The 25709-nt window shown below is 43.8% G+C and overlaps 1 protein-coding gene across 6 annotated transcripts in view; it reads left to right on the plus strand.

The window, feature by feature from the left end:
* The first annotated feature begins 533 nt into the window (after positions 1-533).
* gria1a (glutamate receptor, ionotropic, AMPA 1a) overlaps positions 534-25709 on the plus strand; it is a 57516-nt gene continuing 32340 nt past the window's right edge. For 2 of the 6 annotated variants that reach the window (XM_029847194.1, XM_011610799.2), the window contains exons 1-5: positions 535-833; positions 953-1303; positions 1426-1560; positions 17625-17864; positions 22325-22509. In XM_029847194.1, the coding sequence (XP_029703054.1) occupies positions 1216-1303; positions 1426-1560; positions 17625-17864; positions 22325-22509 (648 nt within the window). In that variant the 5' untranslated portion in view covers positions 535-833; positions 953-1215. Of the gene's footprint in view, positions 834-952; positions 1304-1425; positions 1561-17624; positions 17865-22324; positions 22510-25709 lie in introns of all 6 variants that reach the window. The other 4 variants (XR_003890763.1, XM_003970496.3, XM_029847195.1 and 1 more) reach the window with 3 other exon arrangements.

Raw genomic sequence — 25709 nt, forward strand, 5'->3', positions numbered from 1 at the left:
TCTTTCTTAGTACACGGGGGGATGGGGGGAACGCACGAAGCACTACGCAAAACCCCAAAATAAACACTGTAAGAAATGCAATCGTGCAAGTCTGCATTGATCAAACGTGTCCCCGCTCTGAAAAGACAATCGTATCGGATATGTTAAAGTATAAAAATCTAATTCTACTGCAACACTTTTATTTAAGATGTTAAAACGATCATCCCCCTCAGTAAATAAATAACATAAATGAGATAAATGAAGAGGAAGCACCGCATTTAGCCTCTAATCTGCATAATTTCCTTTCTGGAGATAAGTGAATTAATACTTGCCTTCATTTTTCAGCAACAATAAATTGATAAAGTGATTTTTAGCTAAAAGTGCAGCTGCCGCGGCCGATAAGTGAGCTCATCCTCATAATCCCTAATTGTATCAGAGGCAGGGATTAACCACAGCATTTGCTAAACAAGTGGCAGGTTTGGTTAATCTTGCACTGTGCACAAAGGCATGTGGCTACATCCATTCTTCAGGAAATAATTAGCTGCAGCTGACAGGAAACACACGGTTCGAATCATAACCTGCTTATCAGCTCTGGAGTCATTGTTGACCCGAACAAATGCTGAGAAATAGTGGAATTTAGTAAAAGAATGGCAATGCCAATGGAACAGTTTACAAAACTCAAAAATTTGCATTTTTCATTGTTAAAGTACTTTGCAAACGCGAGAATGTTGATTTGATGTTTATGATGACGACATCGGGATATCCGAATCATTTTCCCCTCGTTTCCATCATTCCACTCTCTTGCACGAACATTTCCTTTGGATAAAAAGCACCTTTATGCTCAAAAACAACAGGTGAATGTGGACGCATTGGGAACAACCCGCTGTTTCATGTGGAAAACAACGCGTAGGGAGACGCAACAGCTTTTTGGAGGCGTGCTCATTTCTCCCCCGTTTTTTTTCTTTTTTTGCAGTGCGGCTAGTGCTGAAGTCACTAGTCTACAACAGCAGCAGCAAAGGACCGGAGAACATCAGTGGAGAGAGGGAACGGAGGAGAGAAAGGTGCCTCTTCGCCATTGCCTGAATCCTCTTTGTTAGTGTCGATGCTGTTGGAAATGCGGCTGCAACAGTCGGCGCATCCGCGGGAGGAGGAGAGAGGAATTTAACTTCACACACACACGGACAGACCTATGCTTGGATTCCGACTCTTTTTCCCTTCGCCAATGCAAAAGGAAATATGCAGCGAAGCTTCACCATCATCTGTACCAGTTTACTGGGGATTTGCCTGGGCTCCAGCTTAAGTTTTCCAAGTAACATCAATATCGGTGAGAATGGCGCACACACGGCGCAGCGTGTGTGCTTCCCCCCTCTGCATTCACACAACTTGTCTTGTGTTATTTTGTCTGCCTTGTCCAGCATTAACTCCCGATTATTCGCTGATCAACAGGGGGGTTGTTCCCAACCGAGTCGCACGAATATGAGGTTTTTCGTTTCGCCCTCTCTCACCACCAGGACATCCCCAAACTGGTGCCGCAGGTGGATATGGTTAAAATGGGAAACAGCTTCTCCATGACATATGCTTGTAAGTATTGCTGGGATATTCCGCAATCTGTCCATTCTGTGTTTTCTCCTCCCCTCCTGCTCCAATCTACCTGTTCGTCAACTTCACGAACAGCGTTTGACTCCCAAACCTGCAGAGGGGAAAATCGCCTATTTTGTGCGCTGCACAGACGCGTGGGTTGGGTCGCGAACCGAACTGTTGCGCGGGACCACGGAGGTCTCGGCTCCCCCCTCCGTGATCACAGCGTGATTTTGCGCTCAAGCTCTGCAGCAACCACCATCCCGGAGAGCGATCTGAGTGTTTTAAACGGCTGTCACTGACCAGTGAGCGCCCTTTTTCTGCACCCCCACCCCTTTATTTTTAAAAAATATATATATATACAAAAAAGGTGAGGTTTAAAAAAAATAAATAACACACCGTCACCAGATATATTCTCAAAGATGCAATGATCAGATCTCATTCTTGCACAATGTGTAATTGAACTTTTACAGTATAACAGCATTCTGTGCTCATCAAACGAACAGTTTAATCAGTGGGTGATGACAGGGGCTCCATAGAGGTCTGATTTGTTATTTATGTCTATTTTATCCACCTTGTGTGTTTTTTTTTTTTTTTTCATCCATCCTGATATTCACCCTTGAAAAGTTCCGTGGACGGCCTTCTGGTCACGGTTCTCTCTCTCGCTCTCTCATCTCATCTCATCTCATCTATTGAAAACGAGCAGTCTTTGACCCGCTCTGAGAGCTCCAGATTCCAGCTGAAGCTTAAAAAAAAACAACAAAAAAAAAAAATGAAGGGGTCGAGCCAGAGATATATTCAACATGTAGAGACATCTGCTCAGAGACAGAGCACGGGCGTGTGTTGAATGTTGTCATGACACCTGACAGCGTTCTAGTTGTATTATTGGATGGTCTATGAGAGAGGTCACATTTCTCTGGCTCCGGTTTGAGATGAATGTGACCTGTTGAGGAATAGGCAATGATGGCTGACCAGGGCAGAGCTGGAGCTGTTTGTCATGATTGTTAGCGGCTAATGCGTGAAATCAGTGTTTAAATCCGGAGAGTCACATGTGAGTAAGTGGGTAGTTTGAGTTCCTCTTCATCAGCTGGACGTCGCAGACACTGCCCAAAGTTGGCTGAGTTCTTTTATTTATATATATATAGAAATTGTATATTTAAAATTAACATCCAATGGACACTTAATTTGTTAAGAAATATATAATCTTTTTTTTTTTTTTTTTTTTTTAAAGCACCAGTAAAAGTTGTTCTTAAAACTGACTATAAACTGTAAATACCATTATGAAAACAATTAGTGAGTTAACTGTTTTCTTGGGGGGAAATTTAAACTATTTATAAAAATGAATTAAATTGAGTGAACGGTTCTTTTCGACATTTTTTAAACTAGAATATTTGGAATGCTCTACAGTTGCCGAATAACAAAGCAATTTTTTTTTAAAGCTTTTTCCTCGTATTATATTGTTTACGTGTTTGTCTGCGATGATAAAGCTAAATCCTAGACACTGAGAATATCAGGCTGCATACTGTGTGTCTTAGATGTAGAAATCTGTTTGCAATTTCATCTTCAACATCAAATGAACAACAATCACCAGCTACAACTGCTGTCTGGTGCTGAAACAGTGGAAGAATGAGCGCTGGTGTAATATGAAGAGCCACCTCCCCCAATACAGTTGGGTTATAACAACGCTGATATGAGCTGTGTGCTTACGATACCACAGATGCCGTGGTGCTACGTTCTGTTGGTGTTTTTAAATGAATTTTCACACTCTGGCGTTATGCCTCTTGGAAATTATTAAAACCTGAAGCTCGCTGAATGTTGCATCTCTGGCTTTAGAAGGTGGAAAAGGGATTCTATAATTCTCCAAGTTGAAGGAAGCTGGAATTCTTTGAGAATTTATTCACGCTGGAAGAGATGTGAGCACGGGGTCACCTCGAAAAGCTGTGAACCCGTGAGGAGAAAATCCACTCGCGGTCTTGCAGCGTGGTAAATTACCAGTACACTCATGCTTACATCTGCAGGAAGGTTGTCGAGAGGACAGATGGGCTTCTTATCACCCATTGCCTTATGCTGAAGCCTCCAGTGAAGAGGCGACGCCGAGGCTGCACCCGCCGGGCTTTGACTCTGCCTGCGAGTGGTCTCAAATGGGAGCGACTGCCAATCACATTCTTTGTGCATTTTTCTTAGTCCCAGTCCATATGAGCCAAAAAGGAGGTCTAAAAGGCCTCAGGGAGAAAGTCTGATAATGGCTTTTTTTTTGGGCCCTGGCAGTAACCACCTTGTCTTAAAAGAAAATGAGAAGATGGCTGCAAGGGTGAAGGTGTCAAAAGTTTCTCCTGATATAAGGAGATTCATTCTCTTCTTTTAGAGAGAATTAGAACTGTCCCCACAGCTCTGTGCTGCTGGTGTGGTCCAGGTCCACCTCTCGTTGGGATAAACTGCCAACGTCAGGTGTATTGTATGTGTAGCACCATAAACCTTTTGACCTGTAAAGCCACTTAGCCGATAATTCAAATGGTTTTACTCTCTTGTCTCCGGGGGACAGCTTTCATTTCAGTTTGGAAGTAGCAGCCTAGCTGAAACGGAGCGCAGTGGGGCATGTACAGAGCGCGGTAAGACTGTAGCTGGCAGTGTCCAGTATGTCCTTCAGAAAGATGAAGAGTCCGGGGTGCTTTGAGGGTTTTCCAGAATGTCTTGAATTCTCCTCCTTCAGCACTTTTAGACCATTAATAAAAAAAAAACCCACCCAGAATTGCTTGAAATAGGCCCCATGTCACAACTGTATTTTGGTAGCAGCTCTGTGTATGATGGTAGAGAGAATGATTTGGAGCCCATCCCAGCTCTCTTTTGTTTGTCATTTCGCTCAGCAGCGCGGCGGAGTTCCATAATCGATGCCTTCTCATCGCATTGTCACTCATTTACAAGTACCCTGCCAATGCAAACATTTGGATGACTTGACGATGATGAATGTTCTCATTGGAATGAGAATCGCCCCTGATGTATTCACACGGATCAGCAATGCTCGGATGAAGAGTGAGAATTCAGGTGGACAGTTGTTGAATGATACCCAGAAAACATCTTTACCGAGAATTTTAGCCTTTTAGCGCTTGTGTGCTATGGTGACTATTGATCACAAGTTTGTCATCACAGATGCACAAAAGAAATCAAATATTAACACCAATTCAGCTGCCTTACTTCGTAGAAACGGAAATGCTCCACACTAGGCACATTAGGAGCGTTCTGTCAGCATTGTCTTTATGGTGTGTTATCCTGCCTTGAGACTGTGGACGCTGCAGGGAGCATGGACATGCCCCAGGCAACACACCAGCCCAACAACCCCGCCCCCCCATGCCGCAGCCATTGAGGCCTGGGCGGCAGGCTGGGCTGCGTAATGAAATGTAAACCTACGGTGGGCACATTAATGAGACGGTCCTCGGCTCGGAAAGGAAATGCGGCGCAAGTGTGATGGGTCAGGCTGCTGAGCGTTTCCACGGATGCGAGTGGGGAAATAAGGCTGTTTGTTTGTTTTTTAAATGCGCTCTGGATGTCCCGCAGCTCATGCTCGGCCTTCCCCCTCTTGCATCCATCTTCTGTTAACTGCTGCTTATTCCTGAGCAGGGTTGCAGGGGGTGCGGGAGCATATCCCCCCCCCCCACCAGTCATCAAGGAAGCAACAGGGACACACCCTGGATATGTCATCCACCATTTATTCACCTATGGACACTCTCCAATAAGACTAACGTGGGTGTCTTTGGAATGAAGGGAAACAGCACCGTACTATTGAATACCCGTCGTAAACCTCCGCAAGCCTCTAAATTTTCCTCCAGTCTGTATCGGCGTGTGTTATGTGATCTTTTCTTTGCTGCCTATCTCTGCTGTCCTTGTGCACGGTGGTGGGTTGCAGGAGAGCTGAGCGTGGAAGGTGGAAATGAAAATGACACCTAGTCCTGTTTCGTGTTGCTCATTCTTAAGAGCATTAGGATGTGGAGGCTATTGAGAGACGTTTAAAAGGGAAAACCATGAGCTCTGGCCCCTTTTTATAATGAGTCAGATGAGAAAAACAGTCTGTTCCTGCTCTTGGGTTTAATATGCATGTGCGTAGGAGACTGTGTGCACGCCTTTATGAGTATGCATCTGGGTGCCCATCCTGACATCTGTGTTGGGTGTTTTGCGGGAGTGACAAAACCTCAGAATGAGTGTGAGAGGGTGTGAATTTGCTCAGGGCTTTTGGGGTCCACAAGTTGGAAAAGCTGTGGGTGAATGGGCCCTTGTGTGCACTGATGAATGGGGCTCCGGATGAGGGTGATACTCATTAGCCGGCTGTTATGACTCACCACTTCCTCCACAAGCGAGCCCTCTCTTCACACGTATAGAATCCCCATGTACACACCCTCTCCCTCTTGCACGCGCACACACAGACACACACAGACACGCACATGCTTTGCAGCACCTGCCTGACACAGAGGCAAGGGGTCGGGAGGTGAGGGGGGTCACCGAACTAGGGCGAAAAACAAAGAGGAGAATTGAGAGGCAAAAGAACGTTCCCTGTAGGGTTTGCACCATTGCTGTTTACAGTTTAAGGTAATCTGTTGCAAAAAAGAAACATTTTATCTGTAATTTAATCAAATAATGGACCTTGCTAAGAAGGGTCACCTGCCTTTAATTTATTTTGTATCAAACAACAGCATGCAAAGCTGCTTTTTGGTCCAAATTGTGAACGACTGCACACCACATCGATTAGCATCAGCCCACGTGAACACAGCTGTTGCAGTGATTTATCTGACCAAGGTGTTGCGGTGCTTCGGCCGCGCCCCGTGTCTGTTTTATGGTGCGGACTTGTTTGTGTGCCACCACGTCATGCGCTGCATCCACATAGTCTCAGGCAGAACCTTAGTCTCACAGCAGTGATGTTTGTCACGTCTGCATCAAAAACATTATATGCGTTCAGGGAGCGTGAAGGTTCCTGTGATTGTTTGTAGAACGTAAAGTGGTCGCTTTGATTTGCCCGGCCTGTTGTTTTCCTGACGCCCACCTCTCCAGCAGGGACTCGTATATAGATACACAGACGATTTCTTTTCCAGCGATTCATTTTATTTCCTTCCTGAGGATTCATTTGGGTTAGTAATGAGGGTGACGTGAGCCTGCTCAACGTGATCAGACAATGGAACTGATTTGCATTTTTCTTACTCCGTTACTTCTCCACGCATTAAGCTTAAAGTCATCATATGCTACACATGTAAGAGGGGGATTTCGTTATAATGGTTCCTTCGTTACGTCCTTTTGTTTTCTGCTGTTAAGTGAAATCACTTGCTGAATTGACTCGTTTCATGTTTTCACTGGTTAAAAATAAGTGCTGGTGACGCTGTGTGTACAGGAAGAATATTAGTCACAGTTCCCGCAGTTATATATCACATTACCATAATCTGCTATTGACTTGGTTTATAAAGATGTTAGTGAATTGCTAGCTTCATGTCAAATCCCCTGCAGGCTCACGCCTAGACTCTTTACTTTTTGCTTTGATATCCTACGTGTGTGTACGTGTGATGAGATTTAGGCTAAGCTTATTCTATTTTTGGTTGGAAATCTGTCTGCATAATATTGCACCTATAGCAGCAAAGAGACGTTTGAGATGGAAATTTGGATCAGACACGAAGGCAGCATTGGAAAACTCAGATTCTCATTTGATTTTGTGTCTTGTTTGGTCAGTTTGGTGATAAACCCCTTATTATGACTAATTAGTGCCGACAAAAGAGACAAACTGTGCGGTCACCAGGATATAAGCAGCCGCGTTACCATGGGAAGGTGGAACTGGAGGAGGATGTATCCATGATCAATGAAGCGAGTTACAGATGTCTGCCCAGCTGATCAATATGGCCCATGAGAGAGGAAGAGCAGAGGGTCTGCAGATCGAGTGTGATGAGTAATCTGGACATTCTAGGTCTTAAAGCTAGTTTGCAATTGGAGTGTGCAAGATCTGAAGTGGTCAAAAGTTACCACCTGGACTTTTTGGAGGTTTGGCAGTCGTAAATGACTCCGGGAAAATATAACTCTGCATAAAACCATATTTCCAGGTTGTCGCGAGTCGTTTTTGTAATTCTGTCTGACATTGATGTCATTAGTAGAACGATTTGCACCCGGGGAACAATGCACCAGCACTAAATCCAAGGCAAAGACAGTGCAATCAATTTATGGCTTCGTAAAAACAGCCCAGATAATCACTCTTTGAAATGCGTTTAGGTTATTGGAAAAATGATCATAACAGAATCAGTAAGACCAAAGTGTTTTGGGTAGTTAAATGGTTTATCAAAGATGACATCAGAGCACAACAGAAGCGCTGAGGATCTTATTAGATTACCGTCCTAGTGACAGCACTTATGTCAAAATCAGGCTAACTCATTTTGTTAGATGCTGAGTACAATCCATAAAACCAAACTTGATATTACGTTGTGAACCAAACATGGCAGACGGCTTTGTATCTTAAAGCTTAAACCATAAAAGGTCTGATTTGCGTACTGGGATACTGCGACACTTGCCTTGTTATGTCATGAAATGGTATATGTCGAATAAAATATCAGCCCATTATCACATCACTCAGTTGTATTTATGTTTTAATGCACTCATTGTTGCAGGAATCTCTGGTGTTTCTTTCTCAGTGCTAAATAAAATGTGAGGAAGTGAGTCTACTGTAGGATTTACACACACACACACACACACACACACACACACACACACACACACACACACACACACACACACACACACACACACTAGCTGGGAGGAGATTGAGCTTGAGCAGATGTGTTTAATGTATAATTCAATGCAACAACTCCACAGCCATTACTCCACGGAATTAGCAGAAATGTGTACGGGGGGGGAAAGAAACAATTGACGCTGTTGTGCTTTGTATTGGGCTGATTTAGCCTACAGAAACCTTTATTTGGAATTACCAGAGGGCCCCTGGAGCACCAGCCTTCTCCCCCTCCCTCCCAGGGGCCGACAGAACCAGCCTCAGATGTGTCGAGACGTAAGGATGGCGATTGGACGATTCCAGTTCCATAGCTGAGGGCGGGTGTTGCTGAAGCTCTCGGGCTGTTGTATTGTGAAGCTGCTGTATCATTTGTTCCAGTGCAGCTGTGGTGACTTCCAGAGTACATTCATGTTCAGAGGGAATATAGATGGGTCGGGTGTGTTATTCACAGCAACAAAAAACGGGCTGGAAGAAACATAAAACCTCAGCCAGGCTCCAGTGAGGATGCAGCCACAGCCTGCCAGTGGGTGTGTTAATAGCATGCAGAGACCTCTTTACATCTGTATCTGTATTCAAATGCAGGTAGAAAACAAGTGGGTGTGGTTTGAAACCCAATTGCATTTTTTAACGCACCTTAAAGGGTGAAGAACTGTTAAAAGGTTAACCTAAAGAACTCTGGAGTGTATTTTGTGACTGATTTAGAATTTGTACCAGCTGCCACAGAAATCTGCCAGCCTACTCTGGTGCTGATATCATATTATGGATTAATGGTCTTCATTGCATAGCCAAGAATGCTGCCATCTGCACTACAAATCGTCCTTTACTTAAAAGCTTTGACTAGAGGTAAAGTGCGAGGCGTGACGCTAGCTTCAGCCAACCGCCCTCAGATATGCTGATTCCAGTGTCAATGAGCTGATCTAGTCCAAATTGCTTCTCCTCCGACCTGAACTGACACCCCTCACCTTCACACCTGATGTCTTCACTGTGGAAATGAAGCAAGTCGGATTTCATATTTCCTAAGTGGCGGTGACACGGGTCAGTGACCCCCCCCCAGAAGAAAGCGCGGAGTGGAGTGAGCGGCGCGCTTTTGACGGAGTTTCGGACAATAAAGAGGATTTAATCTGCTGATTATATCCTAATGTGAAAAGATCTTCATCAGTTCATTATGCGCGCGTTCCCAAATTCATTATTCAGAGTTGGGCTTATCAGGAAGCAGAAATGTCTGAAGATGAACATGAAACGTGATATTTCTATGAAGGCTTTGGGACCACGGGAGATGAACAGAGCGCGGAGTATCCTGGAAGCGAAACCTCATGTTTGAAGCTCTAACAGTTGTGTGGAGCGGATTCCACACATGCAGTAAAACATAAAGCGTCGCGGTGATCCAGATGCAGAACTTGTTGCTAGTAACAACAGTCTGGGTTGTCAGGAGGATGCTTGAAAGAGTTGCAGGAGAGATGTCAGGAGCAAAGCGCACTGCAAGGAAGATCGCCATAGCAACCTACAGTCAATGCATGGAAGTGTGAGCTGTGACGTTTAATTATTATGACTCATCACAACATCCAACAGATCCATTCATTGTATGTCTTAATCTGTACAACATCTCCAGCGGCTGAACCAGTCGACAGGAGCGGAGGGGAAATGGCCGTGTAGAATGATTCCATTTTCATATTCTGCCTCTTTATCGCAGCGCTTGGGAGTGAAGCTGGTGTCCACTCAGTGCCTGTGCGGCCTGCTCATCGTCTCTCTGAGCTTGCTCTTAATCCTCTCGCTGCATTGATGGAAGCTGACCAAGTAGTAATCTGCTTTTCCTGGAGGTGCACGTCTGAGCTGAGGCGAGCAGGGCCGGCAATTAGGAAACGCAGTCGGGGAAAAGGGCCGATGGTTTTTTTTTATTTTGCCGTGGGGGGGTGGTGATGGTGGTGCCCGTGCGACCCGGGATGACAGCGGCTGTCATGGTTCCAGAACAAAGCGGCAGCATCGTTCTTTTTTCAGGCTGCAGATCTCGGGAGCTTCTGTCTATTTTAGAAACGAACAAAGCCTACAAGCATATTACGCCGCGTGACACAGTGTAACTGCTGTTCCGGTGACAGCCCATGGCTGCTCTCTGAGGTTTTAACAACACCGTCAAACTCAGTACGCCGCTCATTAGTGCACCGGAGAGATGAGATCTTTCTACAGGAAAAAAAAGGGTCGAAGCAATAAACAGGCAATAAACAAGACACCTTGTTTCTCTCAACTTGTTTGCACTATCACTGTTGGAATATGTACCTTGACACTTTTATCCTATTTGTTGGTCCCTGGTCCTGATCGCCAGCTTACGGCATTATTCATCCTTCATGTTCACTGATCTTCTTAATTTCCGCAAGCTCAGGAAAAATCAGTGGTGTTTCGGTTTGACCCAATGGTCTCATTTGTGCTTTTAGATGATCATACTGTTTGTCCTGATGGCGATGGTCTCCCCATTTTTATTTTTAAACCGTAAGATTTGATACGTACACCTGAAAAGACAGGTTTTAAGGGTTCAAAGGTCCTCCATATAGATGGGGGGGGGGGGGGCTTTGCAGGCTGATTAATGTGCTGGCAGAGCTTTGCTATGTCTTAAGCCGTCATTACATTTAATTTAATAGACAATTTGATGTACACAGCCCATTTCTGGACAGACACTCAGCTCCGTCACAAGGGCCTCTTGTTTTCCACATATCAATCGTTAATTCATACAGCAGTTCCTAACATATTAGCTCCAAAGAATGTGTTTCCGTCCCTCCGCACCGGCCGACTGTGGTACACAGATGGGAAGATAATTGCAAAGGGTTGACTGTTAAGGAGATAATTGGAGATTCAATCCCCCTCAACAGGAGCTGGTCTGGGTTGGGTTTCTGACCCACTGCTCAGGTAAGCGTTTATCCAGCATGCATTTGGGGCTCTGCCGCAAAGCAGATTGGAAACATGGAGCGAAACAGCGAGGAGGAGAAACAATGGCCTAGCATTAGAGCGAGACACAGGAAGGAGAGATCTGTTTGGAGCTGAGGGGAGTGCTCTCACACCCTCGATTACCCATCTAATGAGGCATCACGATGCCATTGTTTTACTACTTGGGGAAATGGGAGAAATCTCGATTTCACTGTGTGGCCCACGTGTTTCCTGCTGCTAGGCAGGCATCTGCTCTCTTTCTTCTCAGCAGTTTTCCTATCAAGTTGTCTCCCAGACACTTTGTTCTCCGCTGCAACAGCAAGCTGTTGCGGCCACAATCGCCTTTTGGCTCATCCTTATTACTCCTCCATTGCCTTCGGTAAAAATGAGTGTAATTCTTAATGATCATCTCCCACATTAAATTATTTTGCTCTCATCACAAGTGGTGGATCTCAAAAAAGTTGTCTCATTTAATCCACACCCCCCCTCTCTCCGCAAGGCATCTTTATTTTTCCACTGCATCGTCTTGAAGGTACCACCACAATTGGAAACGCCGTTGTATCGGTAGGAATCAGCAGTTGGAAGCTGGGATATCTTACTTTGAACCTGCACATGTCTTGCCTTCGGATTTTCATGTATTTTCTGACATTTGCAGAATTTCCCGCTTCTCGTTTTTGTCCCAAAGTTGACAGTAGGTCTATCCGTTTGTGTGCCGTACCTTGAGTTTATTCTCTCTTGCCTGCATATGTGTCTCACGGGGAAGTAAAGCTGGTTATACCAGTGACAAGGTAACAGCTTTCTCTGCTCTGCGACATTTCCCAGGGCACCCAAGCGCTCCAGGACGATGGGAAGAAAACAAGATCATCTCTGTTAGCATGATATCAGTGAAATCACTCACACCAGGTTAGACATGTTCTCGCAGTAAAATCCTGCCGCGCAGTCACGTCTGAAGACGGCCATGCAGATTGATGTTGTGGTGCTAGGGTTCGATCTCCGCTAGGGTTCCATGTCCTCTGAATGCTGGGGAATTGATTCCACTTTATGACTCACACTGGGTTGGATGGAACAGACCACCAGCAGCCATCATCTGGGGGATTTTTCACAAATTCCTCCTGCTGGAGACACCCCCCCCCTCCTTTGGTGCTGCGGGGGATGTAGAGGAGCCTGTGCACCTTTGATAGTTCCTGAAGGCTTGTATGCCCATGTGGACTGTAAATCGGATATTGACTGCCTCTGCTCAGCCTCTCATTAGCATAGCTGATTAGGTCTCTCTAAGATGGATGGGACCAGAGGGACCGCAACATGCTCTCTGCTTTTATTACGCACATCATCTGACAGTTATTAGCCATGGGTGGCTGGCTGGAAGAACACTGTGTATGTCTCCAGCTTCTGGTGTCAGATGTGTTTATCTCCTCTCTGAGCCTCTGGGGTTGATTGAGTGACCCTTCACCCATATGGCGGTGGTGTATGCCTAATGTGACGACAACCCTGCAGCTCCTGTTGTTAGGCTCATCTTTCAAAGGTGCGACTCAAATTATATGAAAAAGATATCGACTTAGCTATTTACAAAAAATCAGCACTCTGACAGCAGAGAGATGAGGTGAGAGGGATGCGGGTATCACAGAGATAGATGTCCAAACTGTTGGAACAGGTTTGATGAAAGATTTCACACAATTTTCTCTGTGAAAATTAAGAATGTACAAAGATGAAGAGTGTCGTTATCATCAAGGCAACATTATTAAGCTGTGGGATAATGTGTCCGATATTTTGATATTGTGAACTAATTGAGAAATTGGGGGGAAGGTAATAAAGTGTTCATTTGACTTTTAATAAAGTCATCATTTGATGACAATACTGAAAGTTTTAAATAAAGGAAGAAGCAATTTAAGTATGCAAAGCAGGATTTAGTGCACAATGTTGATTCTAATGAACACCAGTGCGACAAATAGCTGCAAAAAGGCTTGAAAAGACATAGTTAGGAAAGTAAAAATGTATTGAAACGACCTTCAAGTCCTAAGGTAACAGCCAGTTAAAAATCAAACCCAACCCTTTTATGCGGCAATAGTTGCAGCTCTATAAAATATTTCCATTGTGTGTTTCCTCGGCAGCGGTGAATGGATAGGCAACACCCCAGCCATTATTTCAAAAATAGGAATCAGTGCCGCAGAAACTCGATATCACTCTGCTCTGCTTACCAGTTGCCGTAACACCAATTCCGGCTGTAAGTGATAATCGCAAGATGGCAGTTCCCTTAACTTGGCATTCAATACTACAATTCTTCACAATAGCAGGGATTACTCCCAATCTATCTCATTTATGTCAGTGGTTTTTAATGGGGCAGAATAGATTTGACCTCCACAGAAATTAGTCCAAAGTCTGTTCCAGTGTGAAGGTGACATTGGAATGGTACCATGGAGCCAGGCACCGAGGTGGGATGGATCTTTTTTTAGTGTTGGGACTCAATGTGGTGGGGTTATGGTGAGGTGGAGGGAAGCAATGTTGGATTTCAAGCTCCTTCTTAATAATAATATTAATAATAATATTGATACTACTAATACTACCACCACTAATAATAATAATAATAATAACAATAATAATAATACATTTGCTCAGAGCAGATTTTTACCCCCTCACACATCTTCACTATATAGCCTCTGTTTTTTTTTTAAAGGCCCTTTATGGATGGCTGAGTAAGACGTCTCTAATCAGTACGCTGCCTCCAGCTCAGAAATTTTTCCGTGTACTCTTGCACAGGATAATGGCCAATGAGTCCCAGAGGAGGAAAGTAGTAGAAACCTCATATTCCTCTGGCGCGTGTGTGGAATGTTTCACAGAATATATTCTTATTAAAACGCAGGATGCAGACAGTGTGATCTCACAAGGCCAGAGATAACGCAGACAAGTGCCAAAAAACAAGACTGTGTGTATATTCAGTCCTACGTAAGCCAACGGTCTCCAAAATTGCATTTGATTGATGGTTTTAACCAGCCGATACTTACTTACTGAAATCTCAACAGTCCAGATCCTCATAAAAGAGCTCATCAGTAAATTCAGTGGGCTTTATTTGTTTTGTTTTATGCGTGTAATTCACTACAAAGTTTTCTTAGTCGCTTGAGGATCACGGTGGACCTGAGCTGGCCGACAGTCGTCTAATGCTTCAAGATGGTGGGACAACTGTCACAAACATGCCCTCTTTGTGCAGCTGGCACAGACACGTCTGTCATTTGATATTTGGCTCGTGCTAAGCAGAGGAACAGCTGCAGGGTGCAGGAAAGAGAGCGCGGGGAAGACAGTTGCTGTGAGCGCTGACGGCTCCGCCTGCTGTACATGTAGTTGGGCTTAGGGTTAGTTGGAGATTTTGGTCTCTTTCTGCATTTTGGTCTCTCTGATTTTGGTCTCTTTCAGCACGATGATAGGGGAATGGACGATGAAGAGGCACTTCTTCTTCCATCATCTGTTTCATGGTGAATTTTGACTTCCCATCCAAATTCCATAAAACAAAGATGGTGCAAAGCCAAGTTTGCTCAGTCCTTGAGGGGAACCTAATTATGACAAAATGTTCCAACATTCACAATTCCCTCTTCATTCTCCAAAAGTCATTTAGCAGCACAGAGCTATTCACTTATCTCTGCCAGAAAAAGCGGACTGTTGCCCGGGCAACCTCAGTCCTGCCACCGCGGCAGCTGTAACTGTGGCGAGGAGAATGCGGCGTGCCAGGCGGGACAGGTGCTGCCGTGGTCTCCGAGATGACTTTCGCTCTCGGCTCGGCCTCGATTGTTGTTACACATGTGGAGTGGCACTAACAAGCCATTCACACTTTCTAACACACTCAATATGTCATTCCACCACGCCGCTGTCCCAACGCAACCTGAGACGCCTGAGCAACCTTAATTTTCTGTCACGCTCATGTCCAATGGTCAAACACATTCCAGCGTAGAGCAGGAACCTTATACTGCCTGGCTATTGTGCCATTTATTTATTTCATGCTGTACTGTAGGTGCAAAAAAAAAAAAGACTCAAATATTCAGACATGCAAACCTGCTTCAGGGCACAGCACCGGGATCCTGCACACAAAGTCAAACAAGGTCTCATTACCTTTTTGTCCAGGCAGAACATGCTGAAATTGGTCCTAGGAAATTGTAAGGGTAAATATAATGTCTGCTAGTTGAGAGTGTCGATTTAAATGAGAAGCGTGTGCGGCCCGTGAAGGAAAGATAGTTCTGTCACTGAGTCAGTGTGGCCAGGCTTAAAATGTCTATTTCAGGGCTTGCTTTAAGTAGGGTGAGTCACCAGGCTTTTGGAGGTCTGGAGGCTGCATATGTGCGCTTGTGCACTCATGTGTGTGCACATGTATTTTTATGTGATACTACCGACTCACTCTCTCTCTTTCCCTCCCTACGCACTAACGCACACATGTGCCCGCCCAGAGGGTGCAAATCTGTGACAGGTTAGGCATTTTGGGCGTTAGCCATCCCTGTTCTGTGTGTCCCTCGGCTCCTAGCAGCAAGCTGGCCCTCGCACAGGGACAGGCAGTGACTCCAATCTGTTTAGTAAATACTGCGATAAGTAGCCATGGTAGAAAATAGCCCAGGTTTGACGCGTGAAGGCCAAAAGCACGGAGAGAATGTTAGCATGAATGAAGTGTTTTAAAATGCTAATGGTTGCGATGAGACTGATGGATGGACAATGGAAAATGAAGACAAAACTTGGACAAAGCCAAATGAGCAATGGAAGCCACCTCCTGCAGCCAGTGAAATGTCAATGGAACCCAAGGGATGCATTGATTAACCTCTTTACACGTAATCTGCATTCACCTCCTGCACCTCTGAAAGCAGTCACCCAACACTGGTGTCAGCCTGACAAACTGGTCAGCTTTGCATAAACATGTCACGGAATATCTGAAGGGACAATTTTCACAAACACCAGGTGATGAAAGACTTTTGTCCCGTCGGAGTCAGTTTCACATTTTACATCGACCATGCAATCGAGACTGGAATAAAGCCTTTTATTGAACACAGTTCAACACAGATTTTGTAAGAAATGTATCTATTGATTAATCTGGGTGTAATTCTACAACTTTCGCGGGAGTCTTAGGGCCACCCATGGGGAAAAAAAGATGAGAAGAGATCGATTTTTTGTATTATGCACTTCAAGTCAGAAATGTCCAGAATAAGGTCTAAATTCAATATCAAGAAAAAGTGGCAATACAAAAAAGACGGTTAAATGTTTCTCATAAACCTAATAGTGGGTGTCAGACAGTTAGTGTTACCCAGGATGCCTAAAATGTTTTCACATTACAAGAGGTAGAAATAAGAGCTAATTGGTGGAGAAACAGTCCCTCAGCATGATGGATTTATAGTCAGTCAAATAGGAAGCTGCAAATCAGAAGCCAACTTCAACGTTGTGTTTCTTCAAAGTCCTCCTGTAAACTAACCTGTGTTTGTGAGCTTAAAAAGAAAATATTTCTTTGTTACTAAAGCTGAGTCCAAAGTATAGTTCCACCAGTGAATTTAACTGCCTTCACGGCATTTTGTAGAAGCAATCACACGCACTAGAATAGAAATACTTTATTGATCCCTGGGGACCGAGTTCTTATAGTCTCAAAAGGTCAACTTTTTTCATGGCACTTTGATTTGATTTTTTCATGGTACTTTCATGGTACTTTGATTTTATTCTTGACACTGTATTTCAGCTTTATTCTTCACATTGTGTTTCGACTTTTTCCTCAAAATGCATGATAAAAACAATCTACCTCATGCTCATACAACGGGATCCTAGATATGCTCTGCCATTCTGTTTTCTGATTTGTGGTTGTCTTTGATTTAAACTTGTGTTTTATGATTTGTGGTCGCGTTTTCTGATTGCATTTTCTGCTTTGTTGTCTTTTCTGACTTGTGTTCTCTAATTTCCTGTTGAGGTTTCCTGATTGATGTTGCATTTTCTGCTTTATCAGTGTATTTTTTGTTGTTGGGCCCTGATTTACTGGTGTGTTTTCTGATCATCGTGATTTCTGCATTGTCATTATGTTTTCTTGTTGCGTTTTGTGATTTGTGGTGGTGATTTGCCCCTCTTGGCCACCTTATAATACACTTTCATCACTCCTAAAGGAATGAGAAAAACAAATGGAAATGAAACCATAATGAGACTACTGAATATTAGCCAACACGACTTTCTCATTTAGAATCGATGACTCAAGACAAGAGAACGCAAACACAACAAAATATACATTTATGTTATCGGGGCATCGCTTCAAAGTTAAATTGTTGGAGTTGGAAGTCTGTTGTTCATCACTGTTGGGGTCCTTTACAGATTCTTATGCAACACACAACACAAATAGCAACATACGGTAATAATGAGTTGTAGAAATGCTGTTTAACTCGGACTCCTCTGTTCCTTTTGTCATTGACAGTTTGCTCCCAGTTCTCCAAGGGTGTGTACGCCATCATCGGCCTGTACGACAGGAAGACGGTCAACATGCTGACGTCTTTCTGCGGGGCGCTGCACGTCTGCTTCATCACTCCGTCCTTCCCCATCGAAACGGCGAACCAGTTTGTGATCCAGCTGCGGCCTGAGCTCCAGGACGCCCTGGTGGGAGTGATCGAACACTATGGATGGACCAAGTTTGTCTACATGTACAGTTCTGACTCCGGTAAGAGGACCACTTTGCCAGTGTTATCAAGTTTTCCTAGTTTTTTGATACACTTGCAGGATGTGATGTGTTCACGTGTTTTATGCAGGCAGATCTACGCACAGGCACAGATGTAGGAAATGTGGTGTAAAAGGAGGTTCTTTTTCTGTACGCGTACAAAGCTGCCTCCCAGGCCATGCTGGTAAACATGCTCTGATGTAGTAAGGTAAACAAATACCTTTGCCAGCCCAAATCAGGTTTAACATCCGGCAATAGAGGGGCTTTTTTTTCGTTTGTTGCTGTAAGAGTGCCTGTTTTCCATATTTTTTTTGTTCAGCAACATGGGTCCTTAACAAATATGCCTAAAATGTAATTACATTGCTCCTGTTGTTACAAAATAATTGCAAATTCAAGGTGAACCCTCCCAACAGTCTGATTTAACAACAAAAACACAACATCTGTAACATTGTGAGGACATTATTTTCCATCACTTAACTAATTGCACTGAGAGTTTTTGCCTCTGCGTTATACAGCGTGCACTGCTAATTGTTCCAGCACCTGATATCCGTGAGTGGGGTTAGCATTCGTGGTGTAGTTTGATATTTAATTAACGATGACATAGTGAACTGACAAAACACTGCATCGCATGAGGAGAGCTGATCTAATTGGCCATGACTGCTTTAAAAACAGCATCTAATTGACTAATCCTCACATTTCATGTGTGCCTGGAATGCACAAACCCTCATTTTCATATCTATCTATCTATCTATCTATCTATCTATCTATCTATCTATCTATCTATCTATCTATCTATCTATCTATCTATCTATCTATCTATCTATCTATCTATCTATCTATCTATCTATCTATCTATCTATCTATCTATCTATCTATATCTCTAACATAGTGTAGTATAACATTAAAGGCAGAAACTAGAGTTTGATTTCTTATCGCCATGGTGACAGTAGTAGGGTCTATCATAGCCTTTGTGCAGCAATGAGCAGCCAACAGAGCATTTATTTCAGACCAGCAGCTTTGTACAGACAGCGAACACAGGAAAGAGAAACGTTGACCTGCAGTGACAGCGGATAAATCGCACAATAGAACAAACAAGCTTTGCATGGAGCAGTCCTGCGCAGCAACCCATGATGGCTTTGTCGGTTGCACGGCAACAGACAAAAGAAAACACCAAAACATGCTGCAGCTTTAAATATGAATGACTTAATATGCGCCCGGGGGAGGTAGACAGAAATCAAGCCGTGAACCTGCGAGCTGCCTTTTTCCACCTCTTCCTCACCAGCAGGTCAGATGTATGCCTCCATAATTCCATCCCATCTGCTCCAGGTGTTTTGCGCATCAGCGCGTCGTCATCATTTCAATATGCAAAATAGCAACTATATTTTACATGAATGTCACTTAACTGGTGCTCCTTCTGCCTGCCACAGACCTCCAGTCTGTGAACCACATCATCATTTTATGAGTTTCCACTCTCGCTGTTGCTTGTTTGTCTGGGTTTGTGTCTCTTCGGTGTGTGTTGGAAGGTTCAGAAGTTTAAAGTTTAAGTGGCTTCATTAAAGTGAAGCCTCCAGCAAGTATTAAATGAGCTAAACAATATTAAATTGCACACTTTTTTCAGTATGGTGTGCTTTTTTTTTTTTACATTTATTTTTGATGCTGACATGTCCTGTGTCAAGACGACAGTGAAAACAAACAATTTATCTTTTACAAATATCTAGCTAATGATAGTTTAAAAAAATTACTATCACTGTGCTATCAGAACTCCCACAGTGGAAAAACAATACTTTTATTGAGTAACAGCAGTCTGTCTACATATCTCAACCTATGCAAAAAAAATTGTATTTTTGTCTCTCTGTGTGTGTGTGTGTGTGTGTGTGCGTGTGTGTGTGTGTGTGTGTGTGTGTGTGTGTAAAAACAACACCAAACTACTAACAAGTGGTTCTTTACTGACATTTGCTGACACATTTGAGCAGTTTTATGTTCAGAGTGAAAGAATTTGCCCGTGATTCTCTTTTAAACGTTGGACATGCATGAATATATCTGTTGCCTGTAACCCCCCCCCCCCCCCCCCCCCCCCCCACAACCAGATAATACCTGTGTTATTGAGACATATCTCAAATTTAGTTTCCCTAGAGCTCAGCTCCTGGTCTCAGAGACTCACCACATTAAATCCCCATCAACATCACACACGTGCACGTACGTGTGGGCAGGGTCACCCTTGTGTGATTGAGGAGTGGGATACAGTGTAACGTGTATCAGTGGTCCTCTGTTGCCTGGATACCGTGCTGGTGTCCCGTGGGGGTTATTTTAAGCCTAATAGGAAGAAAGAAAAAAAAAAACATATTCAGCTGTGAGGAATTTATCTGCTCTGCATGTGCGTGTTTGTGATCCCTTCCATTTCAATCAAGCAGTTAACGCTTTTAGATTCAGTATTGACATTTCAGTCCTCTCAAATCTAACCGACTGCAGCAACGGACTCGTGTTCATATTTATTAACACTGAAGCAAACGGTCTACATACTCTGCACCATAGTTCCCTTTATTCTTGCATGGCACATGATTACAAATTTTTATTTCTAAAAGCTAAGAACAGGAAAACAAATTTGATAGCTCATTAGGTCCGTCATAAACAATTTTTAGAAAATGGTTTCCCCGAAGTGTAATTTTCTCTTCTCCTGATTTGCCTGCTGCCCTGGTCTCCATGTATTGCCTTTGGCCAAAAGGGTGCTCATGGCAGCCAGATTCCATTATGATGTTATTCTTTTAGAGGATGCCTTTGGAAGACCATTTTACCTTGGCCGGTCCCACTCGCCTCCATGGCAGGCTGGTCCTGATTTATGCGTCAACCACAGAGTTGCATTTAAAATAGTGAGAAAATATTCAGTGCAAACTGCTGGCTCAATAAAGGAAAGGATTTCTTGAACATACATCATTTTTTTAAATGAGAAAAGATGTAATCATCCAACCACATCAGCAACCTTGAGAAACATCTGACTGTAGGTTTCCCTGTAACACACTCGATAGATTTTCCTTCCCCGGGAGCTTTATGGAGATTTTCGAACATTCATTTTTGAGATGCACCAGCAAGTAAATAAGCACTCGATGGCAGATGTGAGAAGTCGCGACTGAATAGAAAGGTTTTTTCTTTTCTTTTCCAAACTCATTCAAAGAGAATTATCCATTCTTCTCAGGACCTGCTGGACTTATTCACGGCCAAGATCGACTGCCTCCTGTCTTCCTGTGCCTATCATTGGTTTCACAGCTTCTCCTAAATCTGTCAGCGCCAAGGATCACAATTATTCACTTGCAACGAAAAAGGAAAAAGAACACCATGAAATGTGCCATCTCTCCCCATGTGCCTTTACACTAACGTGTTGCCAACTCTTCCCTATTCTCCCCACAGGGATAATTTATTTACATGGGCTGTAATGTGCTCTTGTGCTGAGGTGACAAACCATCCATCTCTCTTTTATTTCCTGATGACTTGGTGTCAAATAGGATCCAGGAATTGCCTGGAGAGCACCTGGTGCATGTTTTAATAAGGCCAGGCAATCATCTTTCATCTGTCACTACGTTCCTCCTCCACCTCTCTGGTGGCTGTTAAAGATAAGCCATCTTTGCATTCACTCGGTTTGAACACCAGACAAACGAGCGCCCAGGATGGCGCCCAGCTCGCAGTGGCTTAAGCAACGTTTGCCATCTTAGCTGCAGGAAAACAAATACAGCTCTGTCATGCGTTAGTTTACATTTGGAAATATTGTAATTGCTATAATTCATCGGGGTAATGGCTGCCAGTCTGTTGCTACTGGAAATTATTTACTCACTGGAAAGACTGTGGATGCCAATTGAGAGGAATCTGATCGGTCGGCTGCCAGCAGCAATGGAGCCCAACAGTGAGTCGGCGCTGTAAATCAGCTCAAGATCAATGTGTTCCCTAATCTCCTTTTATTTCCTGTCTTTGCATAAGCCCGTGGCTCACTGGCGCTCTCAGTCAGCAACACATCATTGCCAGTGAAACAGAGTAGGGAAGAAATATAACCAACAGTGGGGATGTGTCCGAGAGGGTGCCGTAGCAGGAGATTTGGTCGTTACTTTTCCGTGTAGGTGCGAGTGCGTTCACTTCGTTCTAATCGCCCCTGGTAAGCAAGGGGAAATTCTGATTTATATGCTCATTGAGATGAGTTTGGTTTTCTGCTCAGCTTCTGTTTGGTTCCCAAGTCTTTTAATTTGTCTCCCTGGTCACATTATAACTACACACAGGATCAGATTACCTGCAAACGTTATTAATTTTTCATACTGCCTAATAAACGGTAGACACTTTGGAATCATTTGCAGTGGATTATCACCTACTCAATCATCACTTTGTTCTTCTTAGATTAATGTGAAGAGCATAATTACCCACACTTTTCATTCCTACTTTCTTTATCCTGAGTTCTCTGCCTTGTCTCCCCCCCACGTGCACAGGCCTGTCAGTGCTACAGAAGGTTCTGGACACGGCAGCAGAGAGGGATTGGCTGGTGACCTCCGTGAACGTGGAGACCATGACTGAGGCCTCTTTCCTGAAAGTGTTCCAGGACCTGGACAAGAGGAAGGAGGGACAGATTATCATTGACTGTGAGACCGAGAGGCTCACCGGCATCCTGAAAAAGGTAGAGACATTTCTTTTTCTTTTCTCTCTGATGACATTCGGGCCATACCCTTTGCATGGAACACGTGATGAGTGTTTTGGAGTCATTAGAAACTTGAAAAGACTTTGAGTCCTCGTGCTGCAGGTTTTAAACCCCAGCTCGGAGTGATCCGGCATGGGGATGTAAATACCAAGTGGGGGGTTGGTTGGCTGTTGGATGCAGCGCTTCACTTCCTGGTGCATCAAGGACAGGAGAGATAAATAATGTAAGCGTTGACATTTGAAGCCAGCACGTGATGAGATCCTCACTTACTCAACGCTGTTTCTGAAAGAGTCCAGACATCCCATTCGCCTGATCCTCAGCTGTTATATGAGTGTACGATCACAGCTCGGACACCAGAACAGGCACATCCTAATCAATAAAACATCTGCAGATGTGGCTTATTATTTTCAGTCATTAGAAAATGTGTCCAGGTTACAGTAATTCAAATTGATTTCAATTGATTGTTCAACTTCTCAGGCATGAAACAGCTTGTTAAAACTCTCATTATTTTCAGCATTCATCAATTAGATGCGTTGCACAAAGATGTAATTATCAGCTCAATGTGTCGTTCTAGTGGGGTCACCTGAAGGAGTTTTCTCTGACTAGTTACAAAATGATATATCAAAAATTAGACTGGTTGGGGGGAAAAAAGCCGGTAAATAAAAATAAATCACATATATTCAGTGATTTTAGCTATCACTGGTTCATCATATTTGCATTTATGAATTCTTGTCTATGTTGGCATTGTTCAATTGATAAAGAAAAAAATATTAAGTGAAAATGAAGCATCTCGGTCTTGGAATCCGTCTCAAGGTAGACTCACACGAAATGTGTCTTATGACAGACACATGATAGAAAGAGGGGCATCAGTCGCCATAAACCAGCATTGGTTATGATATGGGATGAAAATCGTATATGTTGGAATGAAAAGCATTCATTTTTGGTGATTGGCAGTGCTTTTATGTTTTCCACATGGTTTCCCTTTGTGTTAATGTAACGCTCAATGTCAAAGCTGTTGCTCACACATTTACAGGCCCTGGAGCCAATTTCATATTCATGCATTCATTCATTTATGTAAAATTTAACCATGTGTCATATTTGTATGGTTTTGCTCATTGGTGTCACCATTGTGATTTATTAGTTCTAGATATGTGTATATATTTAGATTTTTGTTCTTTTACAAACACACAACCACCCTCACGTACAGACACAGCGATCTGTAAGTGTCGACCATGGCTGCTTTGGGTGACTGTTATTGATGGCCTGGTGTCTGCAGTTAAGGTTATTGCATCAGTTCTCACCAGTTTACCACAGCTGAGCTGCAGAAGTTCTCTATTCAGACGGCTGTCATCAATCACCCACGCACACACACGCACGCACACAGACACACACAAACACCGTTTTCCATTTTGCCCTTTAAATTCACTCCTGTGTTCGTCTGTTGCACCACTCTCTCTTACAATAATGTCACTGACGGTATCCTGGGGGTGGTTCCTCGTGTAAGCTGGATATTCATGTCATGTCTGCGGAGAGCATTTGTTGTGACAGATGAGCCATCCAAAAAAAAAAGGGAGAAATTAAAAAAAGAGGCAGTGCGAATAGGGGACCAAGTCTCCTGGGCTTCATCATTGAGCAACTTTTTGAATTTGCATGTATAATTAAAAAGCATCCCCAAACACTTCCATTTGCTGGTCCTCTCTGGCAGTAATGCCTTCCCCTCCTCTTCCTCCTCTTCTTGCTCTCCTCCCTTCGAAGTTTTTCCCCGCCCCGGGGCTTGGCTGCAGGGCCTGCCATGTGCTGGGGTCACCATTAATAACAAATGCCACCTTCTGTTATGACCCGCAGCATCATTAGGCTCAGCGAACATACAAATGAATAAGTCCTCTTCCCTGGAGTATAGCAAGAACTAGCTCACAGAGAGGGAAAGTTCATGCACGTGCCTGAACATGCACTGTGGGTACGGAAAGTATTCAGGCCCTCTTAAACGTTTCACTGTTTCTTATGGTGAAGTCTTGTGTCACTCAAAATAATGAATTATTATCCCACTGATTACTGTTTGAGAGTAAGCCTTGATTGAGGGATTACTGGGTGAGGGAGCCCAGCTTCTGTCCTTCCATCCTTCCGTGTGTTTTTCACTCGGGAGAATCTTCCATTGGTCCATTCTGCCGTAGAGCCCAGTTTTGGTGCAGCAGTGCTTGTGGGTCTGAAGCTTTCTCCATCCCACACAGGTTGTGTGGAGCTCAGTCAGAGGGATCTTTGAGTCTTGGTGACCTCTCTGAGCAAAGCTTTTTCTCCCCCAACTTTTCAGTTTGTTCAGACAACCAACTGCATGAAGACTTGGTTGACCCAAAGTTCTTTCACATGAGTATGATGGAGACCGCTGAGCTCTCAACAACAATCAATAAAGCAGGTTTCTTTTTCTGCCTTGCTCCAGCTCTGTCTCTGAGCTCTTCAGGCCCTTCTTTTGACCTTGAGCTTCTAATTTGTTCTCTGGGCTGCGCTATGAGCTGCAAGGCCTCATTTAGACAGGTCCATTTAATCCATTTAATTCAACACAGATGGACAGTGATGAAGATGTAGAACCACCTCAAAGCTGAACAAAGAGAAGCAGATGGTGCCCGAACGACCTACATAAGTGTGACAGTAAAGGGTCTGAATGCTGATGTTCATGTCACATTTCAGGTTTTATTTTTTTTTATTTGCATAAAAATTTCCTAATTTCTGGGTTTGGGCTGTCCTCATGAGGCACTGAGTGTAGGTTGATGAAGGGAAAAAGATTTTTTTATTTTTTTATTTTGCCAAGCAGCTTCCCATTAAAGAAATATCTAAATGTTACAGGCTGAATACTCTCCCTCCCCAATAATATGTTAAGAATGTTTGCAGAAGCTCTGATCAACCAGCATGTAGGGCCTCTTTTTACATCTGTTTCATCATAAAATGTCAGTCAGAGTGGTGCCCAGTGTGACCAATTCATTTATAAATAAACCAGCTCTGTGACACTCCGCTCTGCCTCTCACTGGGATGTTCAAAGTTCCCTGATGCCTGCTGCAACGTTTGGACCTGTGACGTCTGCGAGCACTGTCAGAAGCAAACCAAACGTAGGCGGGGGGGCTTTGTACCCACTCGAACGTTGACCGACATCATTATTTGATGGCGGTGTTCGACACAAATGCAACGCT

Source organism: Takifugu rubripes, chromosome 14 (genome assembly GCF_901000725.2).
Source record: "Takifugu rubripes chromosome 14, fTakRub1.2, whole genome shotgun sequence".
Lineage (NCBI taxonomy): Eukaryota > Metazoa > Chordata > Actinopteri > Tetraodontiformes > Tetraodontidae > Takifugu > Takifugu rubripes.